Source organism: Thalassophryne amazonica, chromosome 10 (genome assembly GCF_902500255.1).
Source record: "Thalassophryne amazonica chromosome 10, fThaAma1.1, whole genome shotgun sequence".
NCBI classification, from domain to species: domain Eukaryota; kingdom Metazoa; phylum Chordata; class Actinopteri; order Batrachoidiformes; family Batrachoididae; genus Thalassophryne; species Thalassophryne amazonica.
In genome coordinates, this window is record NC_047112.1 from 34615682 (window position 1) to 34631081 (window position 15400).

Here is a 15400-nt window from a genome sequence, read left to right on the forward strand (position 1 = left end):
CAGTGGGTGACAGGTCTGGACTGCAGGCAGGCCAGTCTAGTATCTGCACTCTTTTACTATGAAGCCATCAGCTGCAAGTTTGGCTTGGAGCAGTTTGCTGCCTCCGATGCGGAGCACTTCGGTTTTGTCAAGCGCCAGATCCACTGCAGCTGGCTCTGCAGAAGAGCAGTAGTCGTGCTCAGGAAAAGTTACCTCCATTGCTGGTTCCTCCAGGTGATCAGCGAAAGGGTTTGGTTGCTCTCTTCACTCCCAAACACTGGGACGAGGGGCAGGAATGGAGTAGTTGTTCCATTCGAAAAGAACGGGGGCGGCTCCTTTTTTTTTTTTTTTTTTTTACAAATGGCGCCCCCGTGTGGTTGACAGCTGGATCACATCAGCAGGCAGAAAATGCCGAGAACAGACTCATGTTACTCGTTACTACAAAATGATCCCTCTGAATATTTATGACCCATTTCCTTTGCTGCTCAGCATCTTTTGGGGAAGAGAAAAAAGTCAAAATGGAGTTACACTGCACAGAAACTGTGCATTTGGATACACAGCAGTGATAGCTCGATGTGCTGTCCTCTCTCCTCTGGAAAGCAAACTTGGTCTTCTTCGATGTCATGATGGATACACACAACCACAAAAATATGACCAATGACAAAAAAATACTATAAACGTTGTAAATTGATTAAAGTTTTCGGATATTGAACAGAATCAAACACTGGCATCCGCCATAACCGGAAATGACACAGCAGTCAGAGATTTTAAAGGAAATACGTCACACCACTCCGTGCATATAGTCCATTGGACTATGAATGAGCTACGAAAGTCATTCAAAGCTATGAATGACTGCTTTCATTTGGTGTAAATAGCTTGAGGTTAAACATACAGTATAACTCATGCCGTTACACACAGATTGTGTTAAGACTGACTTCATTTAGCAGCTTTTAATATTTTTAGTCTTATTTATTCAAAGAAGACTCACTGAGTGCTCTCTTTCAGAAACAGCCTGTTCGTACTTGCACAGCTAAAGCCGGATGTTTTTGCCAATGAGTAGCTCCCCTGGAACTGGAGTCTGGGAAATTGTGAGGTTTGCTCGGTGGTGCATCAGTAATGATGATGAGCAAGGGTCACGTACAGATACCAATACAGATTCTTTGTCATTGTAACCAGTACATCGAAAGGTAAGGTGCAAGCATTTCAGTGCAAATATAAACCTGAGTAAACCATGCGTAGACCTGAAAGGTCTGAAGAAGTGAAAAGTAAACATAAATTTAACTGAATGAAGTATGTCCAGAATGCAAATTAAAAAAGAAAAAAATTATAAAGAACATAGTAGCAAAAAAGAGATTGCATATAAAAAAGAATGGCGAATTATGTACAAAACTGTGGACATTTCAGTAGCAGTGGATATTGCACATAAATAAATATTGCACTCATTTCAAGTGTGGCATGTGACATGGTTACTTGGTTCCAGTGGCATTCAAAGTTCTAACAGCAGTTGGGTAGAAACTGTTTTTCAATCTATTTGTACCTGCATTAATGACCTTGTACCGTCTGCCTGATGGCAGCAGCTCTGACAGAGAGTGGCCAGGGTGGGATGAGTCCTTTAGGATGGTGTTAGCTCTCCTGAGACAGTAAGAGACATGAAGGTCCCCCAGTGTGGGTAGAGGGCACCCATTGATCTCTGCCATTTTGGTAACCCTCTGGAGCTCCTTCCTGTTTACCCCCGTGCAGCTGGCAAACCAAGTGCTGCACATTCAACTTCACCACTGTCTTTAGGGCAACGTTGTCTTTTCTTGTTTGTTAAAACAGCATCGTTCAGGCATTTTTACATGGATTTCGAGGAATTCTGTTTTTATTTTATGAGCAGTGTCCAGAAATGTGCTCTGGAAAGGTCACAACTGTTTTTCAGTTTGTTTTTGTATTCCTTGTTAAAGTAGCCGATAGGTTCAGGGAAGAGATCACATGAACATCTTTGTAGCAATGATCAGTGTTCTGGGAGTCAGACTGTCTGTGCAACCGGCGGTGCAAACCATACTGCTGCCTGGTGAAATAAAGCAACTACATATAATTGAAATAACGGTCGTCTGGCTTCCTGCAAGGCCTCACTTATGGTTTACCTCATTTGCCTGGGCAGTAGTCTGTTTTGTGGTAGTTTTAGTTAAAAAAAACAAGTCTTTGACGTATATATGAATGATTTGGTGAATGCACGATCTTCAGCAGCTTTTTTTATTTTTTTCTTCCTGTGGACACAGAACTAACAAATGACACTGTTGCGTGTCATGGCTGTTCTCTTCTGAACTTGCTTGGTTTGTTTATGTGTGAGAACAGGAAGCAGCAACAGTAGCAGCAGCAGATGACGCTCAAGTCCCTAAGGCAGCTTCAGGGCCACATTCTGACCCCGATGAATCCAAAGATGCAGAGACTGAGGAGACTGTAAGGCACCACTAATGAAACTGTAACTCTGATTCACAACATTCAGCTTTGTTTCAACATGTTGCCAGCTTTTTGGCACATGAACTTGTAGAAGCGGTGTACCACGGCTCGAACATGACTGATATGGAATATTTTTTCTGAAATCCATGTTTGAATACTGATTCAGTTTATAAAGGCCATTTCCACTGTTGCCCGCCTAGAGTCAGTACCCAGTTTACAGGATTACATTAACTTCTCTGAGCTAGGAACCTATGATGAGCAGGACAAAACGGCCATAATGGAGCCAGTCTGTGAGTGAGTAGGCCCACAAAATTTCCATCTGTAATGTCATAACAACTGCTGCGCTGTCAGCTTTAAAATCTTTGGTTCTAGTCCCGTAGATTAACCCCCCCCCCCCCCAACAATTTCAAAATTTTAATTGGTATTGAATAAAGTAAAAGCTCTAGAAAAGCTGTTCCCTGATGTATTTAAATAATGTGTAGGTTGAAGCCTTTCTACAATATGGGGTTGCATTAGAAAAGAGCAGCAATGGATAGTGAAATATAATGTTGTTCAACAGGAGGACAACTTGCTGTTTTCTTATGTCTCCATCTTGTTTTACCTTACATGCTAGGACACAATTGCAAAAGAGTTTCTATAAAAAAGGTAGATGTGAACAGCTTATGATTTGGGCTTGAAAAAAAAAATTCAGTCACAAGATTTTTTTTTTTCCCTTTAATCCCTGTAGATGCTTTAGCTCATTCATCTAGGTTTGTGATGGAGATATACAAAAAAGTGTTTTTGTACCATGTTTTCTTTGACCTTGGCCTTTAACCAAACTAGGCTAAAATCTAATCAGCTCTAGATATTTGTTAAAGTAATATTTCTACCAAAATTGATCCATCTGGGATTCTTGGTTGTTGAAATACATTTAAAAAAAACTAGAAGCACTCAGAGAGTGCAAACCTCCGCCAAGGCCATAGGGTCACTGACGCCATAACATCTACACGCCGTGGAATCATTGAACCTAAAAAAGTCTAACAATGATGTTAGACTGATGTAGTGATGATGATGTAGTAAAAAAAGTTTCATCTGCTGTGACTGGATAGCATGTATCCTTAGCGCTTGGCATCACAGTTTATTGCAACGTGCACCTTTCCCTGAAGCTGTTGTCATCTGAACACTGATATTGATATTCCATGTGCTTATAGACAAAAACAAATGAGACAAAATTAAATTTATTATTCAACTAAACTGCAAATATATGAATTTTTTAACATTTATGAAACACTTCTCGAAACAAGGCCATAGGGTCACTGACCCTAAAGAGATTCCCTCCTTGCCACAGTGATCTATTTCTTTTTGTCTCTTTCTCTAATATTGTATATAATAATCATTAGATTATTAATATATAAACAAAAATAAATGTAAGAAATATTACAATTTGAAAACAAATGCACCCGAACGTGATGACAGCTGTAACTGCTTAATGCTAACTTTTAACATTGAAAATGCCGTAGACATGCTAACGCGTTAGCATCGGGATCCGGATCGTGATCCGGATCACCACTAAAATTTAATCACTTGTTCCTCTTGTCATTTCCAACCACTCCACAAAATTTCATCAAAATCCGTTGAAAACTTTTTGAATTATCCTGCTGACAGACAAACAAATGCGACCGAAAACATAACCTCCTTGGCAGAGGTAAAAAAAAAAAAAAAAGAAAATTCTGGGTTTTTGACAGGGTTAGGGTGTTGAGATCAAGTGATTCATCATCTTATTGAAAATGACACCCCCCCCCCCCCCCCCAAAAAAGCTAGAAACCAAATTTTGATGATTTGTTCCAAAAGTACACAGTTCAACCAATATTTTGACTTTATATACTCGACTGTTCTGAAAGATACAGATGAGGACCTATGAGCCTTCTGTTTTGGGCCATGTTGGCATCTTTTAACATAATTTGTTTATTCCACTGTCACCAACTCCTTAAGGTGCGTTTACACATAACCAAGACGCGTTACGAATGTCATTTTTCTTCATTCGTGACACATTCCTGACATTCTTAATGTGACTTAACGCATCTGAATAGGTTTCTTAATAGGGCGTGTTGGTGCGTGATATTCTTGATATTCGTGGAGCATGTTTTTGCCTGTCAAAAAATCTTCCACGAATGTCACACTCCACCCTCGTTTTGTCTCACGTTGTGGAGGTCGCAACTGAGCGTATTGATCCGTCTTGATGAGTATTGATCCTTAATAGAACGTGACAACGTTTGTAGTGGTTCCTGTGATGGTTCTTGGAGCCCAAACTGTCACGCGTTATTACGAAGTGACACGGAAACTGTCAAGTTTTGACACGACTTGTAACACAGCGTCACATTTCACTGCGCGCCACGACGGATCAGTTTTCTGTCACGTACGCACAATTAAACTCGGCTCCAAATGTCATTCCACAGTTCCTGCTGAAGCTCCTCAGGACACGTATGCAGGTGTTCTACCTGAGCGGGAGAACGAGTCGGAACCAGAGGAGCGAGAGACTCGCGTGCAGCCAGACATCTCTGCACCTCCTCCAGTCCGATGGAGGAAGAAGCGCGCGCACAATTAAACCGTGCTGCACCGCAATCAGTTTGATTGCTGACACCAAGTCGGCTAAAAGCCTCATTTCAGTGCTCCTGCAGGTGTTACACCTACTGCATGTGCCTGATGTTTGGGGAAATGCGCAAAACAAGAGCCGCATGAAGCCACACATTTGGCTCTGTCCGTCTCCTCCTCCTCCTCCTCTCTGCGCCACTCCATGGCACAGAGCCCAACTACGCATGCAGTCACAAAGTTCTTCTGAAAAACTGAAGCGATATGAATTCGGTTGGATGAATATGGGTGTGTGTGTGAAGACAATTCACCTCGTTCACAACGTGACAGAACTTAACGATGCGCTAAGTTCTGTCACAACGCGGAACATTATTCTTGACCGTGCGTAATGGTTCCTGATAATTCTCCAGCAACACGTGCCATTAATCGTAACGTGTGGTAACAGGTTGCAGCAGTTCCTGAGGAAACCTGACGCCTCTGCCCCAAATCATCACATTCGTGATCAGCGGCCAAGAATGTGTACTTTGTGGCATTCGTGACTTGTCGTCGTTATGTGTAAACGTAGTATTAGTAAGAAAAGTAGCTATTGGCTGTCCTAGAAGTCGCTAAATGATGTCATCATAAATTTACATATTATCTGCATAGTATGATGTCATAGCAGATGCTGTAGGGGAAAAAAACATGGGAGAGACCACTGAATACATTATCAACCTTTTAATATAGTTTGGTAAATTCCATATTCATAAATGCAGAGTATTGGAAAGAAATTTGTCTGGAAGGAAGGAACTTTCGAAAGAATTAATGTTAAAGAATCCCTTTGCTTTTGTTACAGTACAATTTCTTTTATTTTCTATCTCTTTCTATTTATAAGGATAATATTGTGAATGTTATTGTGGCCTTAATTGTTTGTTTACTGTTTGTTAATGTATTTGTTGAAATAAAATAAAAAAAAATGGGAAAGACAAAAAAGTGAGTAAAACCACCTTAAAAAATATTTAAATGACAAACTTGATTCTTGGTTTGTTTGTTTATTTATTTTTCCATTAAAATTGGCCATCCATTAATTAAAATAAAATAACTTCTCAAGGCCAGGGCTTCTCAAAGTCTGGAGACTAATTAGTCACAGTGCAGCAAACGAGATAATTAGGCTGAGCGAGTCCAAGTGAGGTTTGACATTCAGTGAGAGAACAGTCGCGGAGGTATCGCGCGGAGGATTTTAGATATCCCTCCACTCAGTGCTTTACAGTCAGCTGCAGCGGAGGAGTGGGGGGGGGGGGGGGGGCGCCCGCTGCCGCTCGCTGCCGCTCAGTGACAACACAAACTTTCACTTTTGAGTTGCCAAACACCAGAAAAGTCTCCAGTAGCTCGATTTGTCGCTTTTGAGAAAGTAAGTCGTCAAGAGGGTTTGGAAAGTTGCCAGGTTTAGCGAGGAAATCGCCAAGTTGGCAAGACTGGCTCATTCTTTTTAGTTTAAATAGAAATGTTGGTACAGTGGGACATGTCTGGGCTTGTAGACAGGGGCACATAAAGTAGGCCTTTTATTTGCATGTGATTTATGAGACCTTTTTGCTAACCTCACTGTTCTGTTGGCCGCTAAGGCCACTGTTGTGTAATTTCAGAATTTTTACTGAGCTAGAGTTTCTGATTATTTTCTTGTTCTTCTGCTGTCTTTGGTTTCTAATCTTAAGATGTCCTCCAAGCACAAGAAGAAGAAACAAAAAAAGGAGAAGGAAGAGAAGGAGAAGAAAAAGAAGAAGAAGCATCATCACCATCATCACCACCACAGTGATGGTGGCGGAGAGGAGTCTGTGCAGAATGGCACTGTGGAGGATGAGGAGCCTTTGCCGGTGTGTGACACAACTGTCACATTAAATTGAATATCTCTTGCTATGCATGATTTTAATCTATGCATTGATAAAGTAAAAAAAAATGTGCATAAATATAAGTATAAATGTGCATTTATACTTTTACTCACTGTAGCTTTTTTCTTTATTCAATTTAACCACTTCAGTGCAAGAAATATTAATTCCTAAAGCACTAAGTCTGTTATTTGTGATCTCAAGGCCAAAAAAATTACTTCTTGCTGCATTGACGAGGCAAAATCTGTTTTTATTTGTCCCGTTCTTGGTTCACATTTATACGTATGACGGGTCACACACATCATTGCTTGTTATGCATCAGTTATCTAGAGATCTAGTGACCTGCTTAGTATACAGAGTGACAGAGAACGCCTGAACTGACCTGAGCTCCTCGTCTCTCCTTTCAGCCCATGTCCAATTACTGCTTGCTGGCTGAGAACTCCTACATTAAGATGGTGAGTAATGGGAATTCAGGATGGTCGTGTAGGAAGCACATTTTCCACAAGAGCCCACGGAGCAAAGAAAACAGCTTTTAAATAATTGTTTCATAATTTTCACTATAATACTTGATTCAATCGAATGAGCTGACATATTTTTCTATGAAGGTGATCCTGTTGTACAGGTGAAGTAGGAAATGTTTTTGTTCAGCATAGGTTTAAATGAATGTTAACCCATTGCAACTATAGAACAGAGTGTAATACATTATTGAACTGTGCTGCATTGGCAAGTACAAATTTGTTGACTGGAAAGTATGTTGCTGTGTAGCAGTGTCGACAAAGTGAGCTTATTTACATTATTAAGGAGTAAAAATGAATCAAACATGTTTGAAGTAAACAGTGCATCAAAACCATATAGTTCAGCGTAAACAAAAAGATTACTAAAATACTTTCAGATGCCTGAGGTACTTTGAACTGCTTCATACTTTAACTACAGTGATGATGCCCCTACAGTTTTCCAGTGGTGTATTTGAACTGTTTTGAAGGTTATTTGCTAATTTGAGTGTAGATCTGATTGGGCGATTGGCTGACTAAGTTCTGTGCTCATTTCATTCAGCCACTGCAAAGTTGCAATCTTGATATCTCAACAATACAACTGTCATCACAGTTAAGATCCCAGTTACAAAGCAACAAACCTGAATTTTCTGGAAATATTTAGTTTTAAGTTTTGTCTTGCTTTTTTTCTGAGAAGGTTTACCTGAATGATCATACTGTTAATGTTGTAGGGGTGTCAGTATTTATGTTTTGATTAATGGGAACAAAATAAAAAAAACTGCAAGCATTTAGATCTCTCTCTCCCCCTTTTCTTTTAAGATTATGGAAGATGCTGATCAGGTACTGGTTGTGGTTCTGTCACTGACAGAGTGTTGCTAAAACTCTTTCCTAGATGTGCTACTTTGTGTGTGTTCCTACTCTTCATGAAATGAATCTGAATTACAGAAAATAACTTGCTCTCTGTAGCACTCACTTTCTGTGAATGGTTTTTTTCTTGTGACTTGTTCTTGTGATCACCGTTGTTTCCTGGAAACTGTGATGTTCAGTCGGGTCTTGGGTTGATAAACTGGATTTGCTCCGTGTGTGTGCAGTTATCTATATGATGAGTGTTTAAGTTGTAAAGATGTACAGAGGGAGATTTAGATGGCATGAGTGTGGACCGATCATTGAATCCGGACACCAGTTAATTTACTTCATAATTATATTTTCTTTTTGCTCAAGGTTTATGACATCCAAGGAAACTTGCAAGATGGCAGTCAGGTGGTGGTCTCTGTGATATTTGAAAACAAATGTGACAGCTTCCTCAAATCCATGGAGTTTAATGTCTTGGACTCTCTCAACTCCAAGCTGCAGAGGCCAGAGGGAGCAGGCCCACATGATGGCCTCACTGTCCCCTTCCAGCTTCCACCCGGTAAGTCATTATTTGCAAAAGTCAAGTTTTTGCATTTTAATAAATATAATGCAATGCTAACATACCCTCGGTCGTATGAGCATAAAAATAGGAAACAGAATGTGACCTTTTGACCTCTTAAAAAAGGTCAAGGTTGTCCATCTTTGAACTTGTCCAAGGTCTGTGTCCCAAGAATGTTCTCTGTGAATTTGAAGATCCTGGTCGTAGTAGGACTGGATTTATGCTGAGCACAGACAGACGGACAAACGCAAAGTATTTGCAATACCCATTGGCCATATTTTGGTCTTGGGTAAAAAGCAAAGCACAAATACTCTGACAATTTGTTTTTGTTTTTTGTAGCAGTAGCACTGTAGTCCCTGTGTGAAAACTTTAGGATGACCAGTAGAAAATTTACAGGTGCACATTTCCCCCACATTCATAAACACACACACATTATAATTATTTTAATTATAATGTGTGTGTAATAATTAACTATTAATATAATATAATTTTAACTATTGTAATTCATTATTATCAGGTTGTCCTAAAAGTTCCCTAAAAAGCCTTCAGTTAATTCAAAATGCTGCAGCTAGAGTACTGACGGGGACTAGAAGGAGAGAGCATATCTTACCCATATTGGCCTCTCTTCATTGGCTTCCTGTTAATTCTAGAATAGAATTTAAAATTCTTCTTCTTACTTATAAGGTTTTGAATAATCAGGTCCCATCTTATCTTAGGGACCTCGTAGTACCATATCACCCCAATAGAGCGCTTCGCTCTCAGACTGCAGGCTTACTTGTAGTTCCTAGGGTTTGTAAGAGTAGAATGGGAGGCAGAGCCTTCAGCTTTCAGGCTCCTCTCCTGTGGAACCAGCTCCCAATTCAGATTAGGGAGACAGACACCCTCTCTACTTTTAAGATTAGGCTTAAAACTTTCCTTTTTGCTAAAGCTTATAGTTAGGGCTGGATCAGGTGACCCTGAACCATCCCTTAGTTATGCTGCTATAGACGTAGACTGCTGGGGGGTTCCCATGATGCACTGTTTCTTTCTCTTTTTGCTCTGTATGTACCACTCTGCATTTAATCATTAGTGATTGATCTCTGCTCCCCTCCACAGCATGTCTTTTTCCTGGTTCTCTCCCTCAGCCCCAACCAGTCCCAGCAGAAGACTGCTCCTCCCTGAGCCTGGTTCTGCTGGAGGTTTCTTCCTGTTAAAAGGGAGTTTTTCCTTCCCACTCTAGCCAAGTGCTTGCTCACAGGGGGTCGTTTTGACCGTTGGGGTTTTACATAATTATTGTATGGCCTTGCCTTACAATATAAAGCGCCTTGGGGCAACTGTTTGTTGTGATTTGGCGCTATATAAAAAAAAAAATTGAATTGAATTGAATACACGTCAGATTGCACCATTAATACATTTTCCTCATCACTTTGCACATGCTTTTATATCCCCCCATATAATTTCTAACGTGGGTGTGTTAATTGTTCATCAGTGTGTCTCTGATGTGCACATCACTCTGATGACTTCTTGTTTTCACACTATTAACAGTTTCCCAGCATCACCTCTACATGTCGCCAGTGGACCAATAGCTGTAGAAATGTGCGTACACCAGTCGTGAACTTGGCGTTAGGCACCGCACATTTCCAAGGTCATTTCACTTTTGATACATCTGAGTGTTAACATGGAGAAGGATGTATGCCACATTTTTGTGCATACACAACCTTTGTACATGAGGCCCCTGGTCATATTTTGATGATCTAATCTGTTCCAAGCTCACGGTTTCATGTTACATTTATCATGACTTTTTATAAAACAGTGGCTTTAATAAAGGCTAGGGTTTATTTTTTATCACTGTAAATTCCTTCATATTCTTCATATTTGTTTTGATATATATATATATATATATATATATATATATATATATATATATATATATATAAAAGTATTTGAACACCCTGCGATTTTGCAAGTTCTCCCACTTAGAAATCATGGAGGGGTCTGAAATTTTCATCTTAGGTGCATGTCCACTGTGAGACATAATCTAAAAAAAAATTCCGGAAATGACAGTGTACGATTTTTTTTTTAATAATTTATTTGTATGTTACGGCTGCAAATAAGTATTTGAACACCTGTGAAAATCAGTGTTAATATTTGGTACAGTAGCCTTTGTTTGCAATTACAGAGGTCAAACATTTCCTGTAGTTCTTGACCAAGTTTGCACACACTGCAGCAGGGATTTTGGTCCACTCCTCCATACAGATCTTCTCCAAATCTTTCAGGTTTGGAGTTTCAGCTCCCTCCAAAGATTTTCTATTGAGTTCAGGTCTGGAGACTGGCCAGGCCACTCCAGGACCTTGAAATGCTTCTTATGGAGCCCCTCCTTAGTTGCCCTGGCTGTGTGTTTGGGGTCATGGTCATGCTGGAAGACCCAGCCATGACCCATCTTCAATGCTCTTACTGAGGGAAGGAGGTTGTTTGCCAAAATCTCACAATACATGACCCCATCCATCGGTGCAGTTGTCCTGTCCCCTTTGCAGAAGAGCACCCCCAGAGTATGATGTTTCCACCCCCATGCTTCACGGTTGGGATGGTTTTCTTGGGGTTGTTCTCATCCTCTAAACATGGTAAGTGGAGATGATTCCAAAAAGCTCTATTCTGGTCTCATCTGACCACATGACTTTCTCCCATGCCTCCTCTGGATCATCCAGATGGTCACTGGTGAACTTCCAATGGGCCTGGACATGTGGTGGGTTGAGCAGGGGGACCTTGGTGCCTTGCAGGATTGTAAACCATGACAGCATCATGTGTTACTAATGTAATCTTTGTGACTGTGGTCCCAGCTCTCTTCAGGTCATTGACCAGGTCCTCCTGTGTAGTTCTGTGCTTTCTCAGAATCATCCTTACCCCACAAAGTGAGATCTTGCATGGAATCCCAGACTGAGGGAGATTGACAGTCATCTTGTGTTTCTTCCACTTTCTAATAAATAATCATAACAGTTGTTGTCTTCTACCAAGCTGCTTGCCTGTTGTCCTGTAGTCCATCCCAGCCTTGTGCAGGTCTACAGTTTTGTCCCTGGTGTCCTTAGACAGCTCTTTGATCTTGGCTATGGTGGACAGGTTGGAGTTTGACTGATTGAGTGTGTGAACAGGTGTCTTTTATACAGGTAACAAGTTCAAACAGGTGCAATTAATACAGGTAAAGAGTGCAGAATAAGAGGGCTTCTTAAATAAAAATGAACAGGTCTGTGAGAGCCAGAATTCTTGCTGGTTGGTAGGGGTTCAAATACTTATTTGCAGCAGTAACATACAAATAAATTATTAAAAAATCATAGATTGTGATTTCCGGATTTTTTTTTTTTTTTTTTTTTTAGATTATGTTTCTCACAGTGGACATGCACCTAAGACGAAAATTTCAGACGCCTCCATGATTTCTAAGTGGGAGAACTTGCAAACATATATAAACATATATAAACATATATATATATATATATATATATATATAAACATATATATAACTCAAAGATTACACTTTTTTTAAAATCACTTTCAAAAACAAACCTTGAAACAGCATTGATAACTATAAGAGGAAAAAGTTTATCAGCCGATCCCAGTCTCCCCTGTGCACTCTGCAGTGGTGTACGCCGTACACACTTGCAAACAAGGCACAATGTTTAATGTTTGTTTTTCACCATAGATAGACATTATCTGACTTTTGGATCTAAATTTCTGACTGTTGCCAAAATGGTGCACTTGTTTCTTTTTTTTCTGACCACTTCTGATCTCTGCTCACAGAGCAACAGATAGTGTGATGGAGTTATAAGCTCCTTTCCTTTCACTCTTCATTGCAGTCCAGATAATACAACAAATCCTGAGGTCACTAATCGCTGAGACCCTCCCACTCTCCCCAGGGCTTACACAAGCAGCCCCTGCTCTCCATTTTCTGCCCAAGGGGGAAAAGAAGTGCAAATTTACAAGTTGCTCATGCACGAGTAGTTTTAAAAAGTTCTTTCTCTCTTTAAAAAAAAATGGTTGCAAAATGGAGCTCTGCTTTCTAAAAGTCAAAATGTAGTTCAACATAAAGTATACATTACTTGAAGTCTTTGGGTAACTGAACATTTCAGACCTTTTTAGTTGTTTATTCTGATTGCTGAGCCTGAGCTTTTGTGTTTCAGGAGTTTCAAATGAAGCACGTTTTGTATTCACCGTGCAGAGCATCATCATGCCACAAAAGCTGAAGGGAACCCTCACGTTCATAGTGAAGGTCAGTAAGAACACACAACAGGTTGGCAGTATTCTCCAAATAGGGCTTTGTGCCTTGTGGTGTATGCGCAGGCCACTTGTCAGAACTTGTCAAACATTTCATACAGTCCCCAAATACACCACAATCTGCAAGGGCATTGTGTGTCCTCCAGAAAGCAGTTCAGGAAGTAACTCCTCACCTTTTATCTGTGTATAGGTAAAAGGTCAGAAGAAAATCAGTCAACTGCAGCTTAATTAGCTTTCTTTTTTTGTTGTTCTTCCATAGAATGAAGACTCTTCCACTCATGAGAAATTGGACTTCAAACTGCACTTTACATGCACCTCTTACTTGATCACTACTCCTTGTTACAGGTTGGTGTTGTAAAGGTTTTGAATGAAAAATATCTCCCGCACCCAAATACTGTAATTATAATTTTGTCTTTGGTGTTAAAATGAAGTTTTTCTTTAAATGAAGTGTCACCTTGTTGATTATTTTCGTTGCACGATTAAGTTATTAAATGGGACATCACAGATGATCCGTTGGCTACCAAGGGCAAGTCATCTTACGAGGGTACTTCAAAAAGTTCTCAGCTTCAACCAGAAAACATCACAGGACAAAGCTTTCAAATTGAATGCAAGACAGTTTTCAGCATAGTCCCCCTCAACTTCAATGCACCCTATGTTCAAGCTTCACTATCCTTTCACGAAAGGTGGTCACATCACGAGCCTGCAGATACATTTGCTTCTGGGTGAGGCCAGGAACCTTTTGAAGTGCACTCGTAGCTGAACCGCTGTACAGATGTGCATGTATCTGCTTTCTTTACAGAACTTAACATTACATATATTCTATGTACTTACTATATGTGCATGTTAGCCATACACAGCTGACCATGTGAAAGATGATAGTCCAACACGTCCTTCTAAATTCTCGTACTGGTTAAACATATGTTCTGTAGATTATAGAAAACAGTCATGATAACAGTTCTTAATAATAATGGATATTTTGATGTACTTGTATTATTCATTTTTATCAGTAATATAACAAGAAATGATGTATAACCCATGCCGTTATCTACATCAGGAATCTGATAATGTGGTTGATATGTGTATAGTTCAAGGTAGTGAGGTACGTATTTGGACAGTGACACAATTTTTGTAAATTTGCCTCTGTACACCACAGTGTTGTTAACATGAAATGATCCAGATGTGCTTGTCAGTATATGCAAACTGCTTTAATTCAAGGGGGATTCATCCATTCATTGATCTATTTGTGGACAACGTTCCTCCATTTTCAGAGGCCATATGTAATTTGAAAGAACTAAATATAAGGGTTGTTTTTTATTATTATTTATTTATGAGTCTTAGGATGGATACATGAACATTTATTTCCAAGTTACTGACTATGTCTTTGACCTGTTTCTGCCAGTCATTAAGAAATTAAAACATCGTGGTACTCTGTGGTGAAGTAGATGGTTCTCAAAAACAGTGACCATGTTATTAGGAGATCTTTGTGGGGAAACCACCAAGATACCTATGACAGCTTTGAAGGATTTATAGGCTTCTGTGGCTGTGATGTTAGAAAATGTGGACAGTGCAGGTTTTTGTCTGTTGCATCACCAGTTACACAGATTCACTGTGGAGTGAAACAGAAGAATTTGCAAAAGAAGACTGGAAATTTCAGCTACAGTTTGCTCAAAGGCACATGGGACATTTGAGCCTTCATTTGGTCTGTTTCCTATCTACTCTACTATGAAGCTGTTTCGGGGGAAAATGACAAAAAATTGTCACTGTCCAACTATAGACCTGACTGTATGCCTTGGCACTTTATTGTGCTTTAGTTGTGGAGAAATTGAAAACAGACTTGTTTCTTGTTTAACCAGTGATGCGTTTGCAAAGCTGCTGGAGTCGGCGGACTTGAAGAGCAGCTCTGTCAGACTCGAGGGTGTCAACATGCCATTCCACCATCTACTGGCGAGGATCTGCTTCCACCACCACTTTTCTGGTACGAGTTAACAAATGACATGGGTTGTCAAACTAGCATACCAGATGGATGAGTGGGTTACATGTGCAGGATACTGAGGTTTAAGACCATCCTTGAGAAGTAGTTTGATGTGAATTTCATACACAGCGTCTGATATAGAATGACTCACTATGTTATAAACAGTATGAAACAAAACCTAAGAATAATCAGGATATTGAGCAGATTAGGCATCATGATATTTTTGGATTTTTGTGTTTTTGATTGATTTTAGTGGTGGAGCGAATCGACTCCTGTGCCTCTATGTACAGCAGGTCCATCCAGGGTCATCACGTCTGTCTACTCGTCAAAACGGTAAGCACACCAGTGAAATTCCTCTCTCACTCTCCACTGCACTGCGATATTTAGAGGCAAATATTACATGTTCCACTAATAAAGGAACGCACTCTGAAATTGT

General features: G+C 40.0%; 1 protein-coding gene across 5 annotated transcripts in view; it reads left to right on the forward strand.

Annotated features, from left to right (window-relative positions):
- ap3d1 (adaptor related protein complex 3 subunit delta 1) overlaps window positions 1–15400 on the forward strand; it is a 96347-nt gene that overhangs the window by 80082 nt on the left and 865 nt on the right. For 3 of the 5 annotated variants that reach the window (XM_034179760.1, XM_034179764.1, XM_034179763.1), the window contains 9 exons: window positions 2317–2421; window positions 6678–6836; window positions 7256–7303; window positions 8159–8179; window positions 8561–8750; window positions 12899–12987; window positions 13252–13337; window positions 14846–14967; window positions 15218–15297. In XM_034179760.1, the coding sequence (XP_034035651.1) occupies window positions 2317–2421; window positions 6678–6836; window positions 7256–7303; window positions 8159–8179; window positions 8561–8750; window positions 12899–12987; window positions 13252–13337; window positions 14846–14967; window positions 15218–15297 (900 nt within the window). The remainder of the gene's footprint in view (window positions 1–2316; window positions 2422–6677; window positions 6837–7255; window positions 7304–8158; window positions 8180–8560; window positions 8751–12898; window positions 12988–13251; window positions 13338–14845; window positions 14968–15217; window positions 15298–15400) is intronic. The other 2 variants (XM_034179761.1, XM_034179765.1) reach the window with 1 other exon arrangement.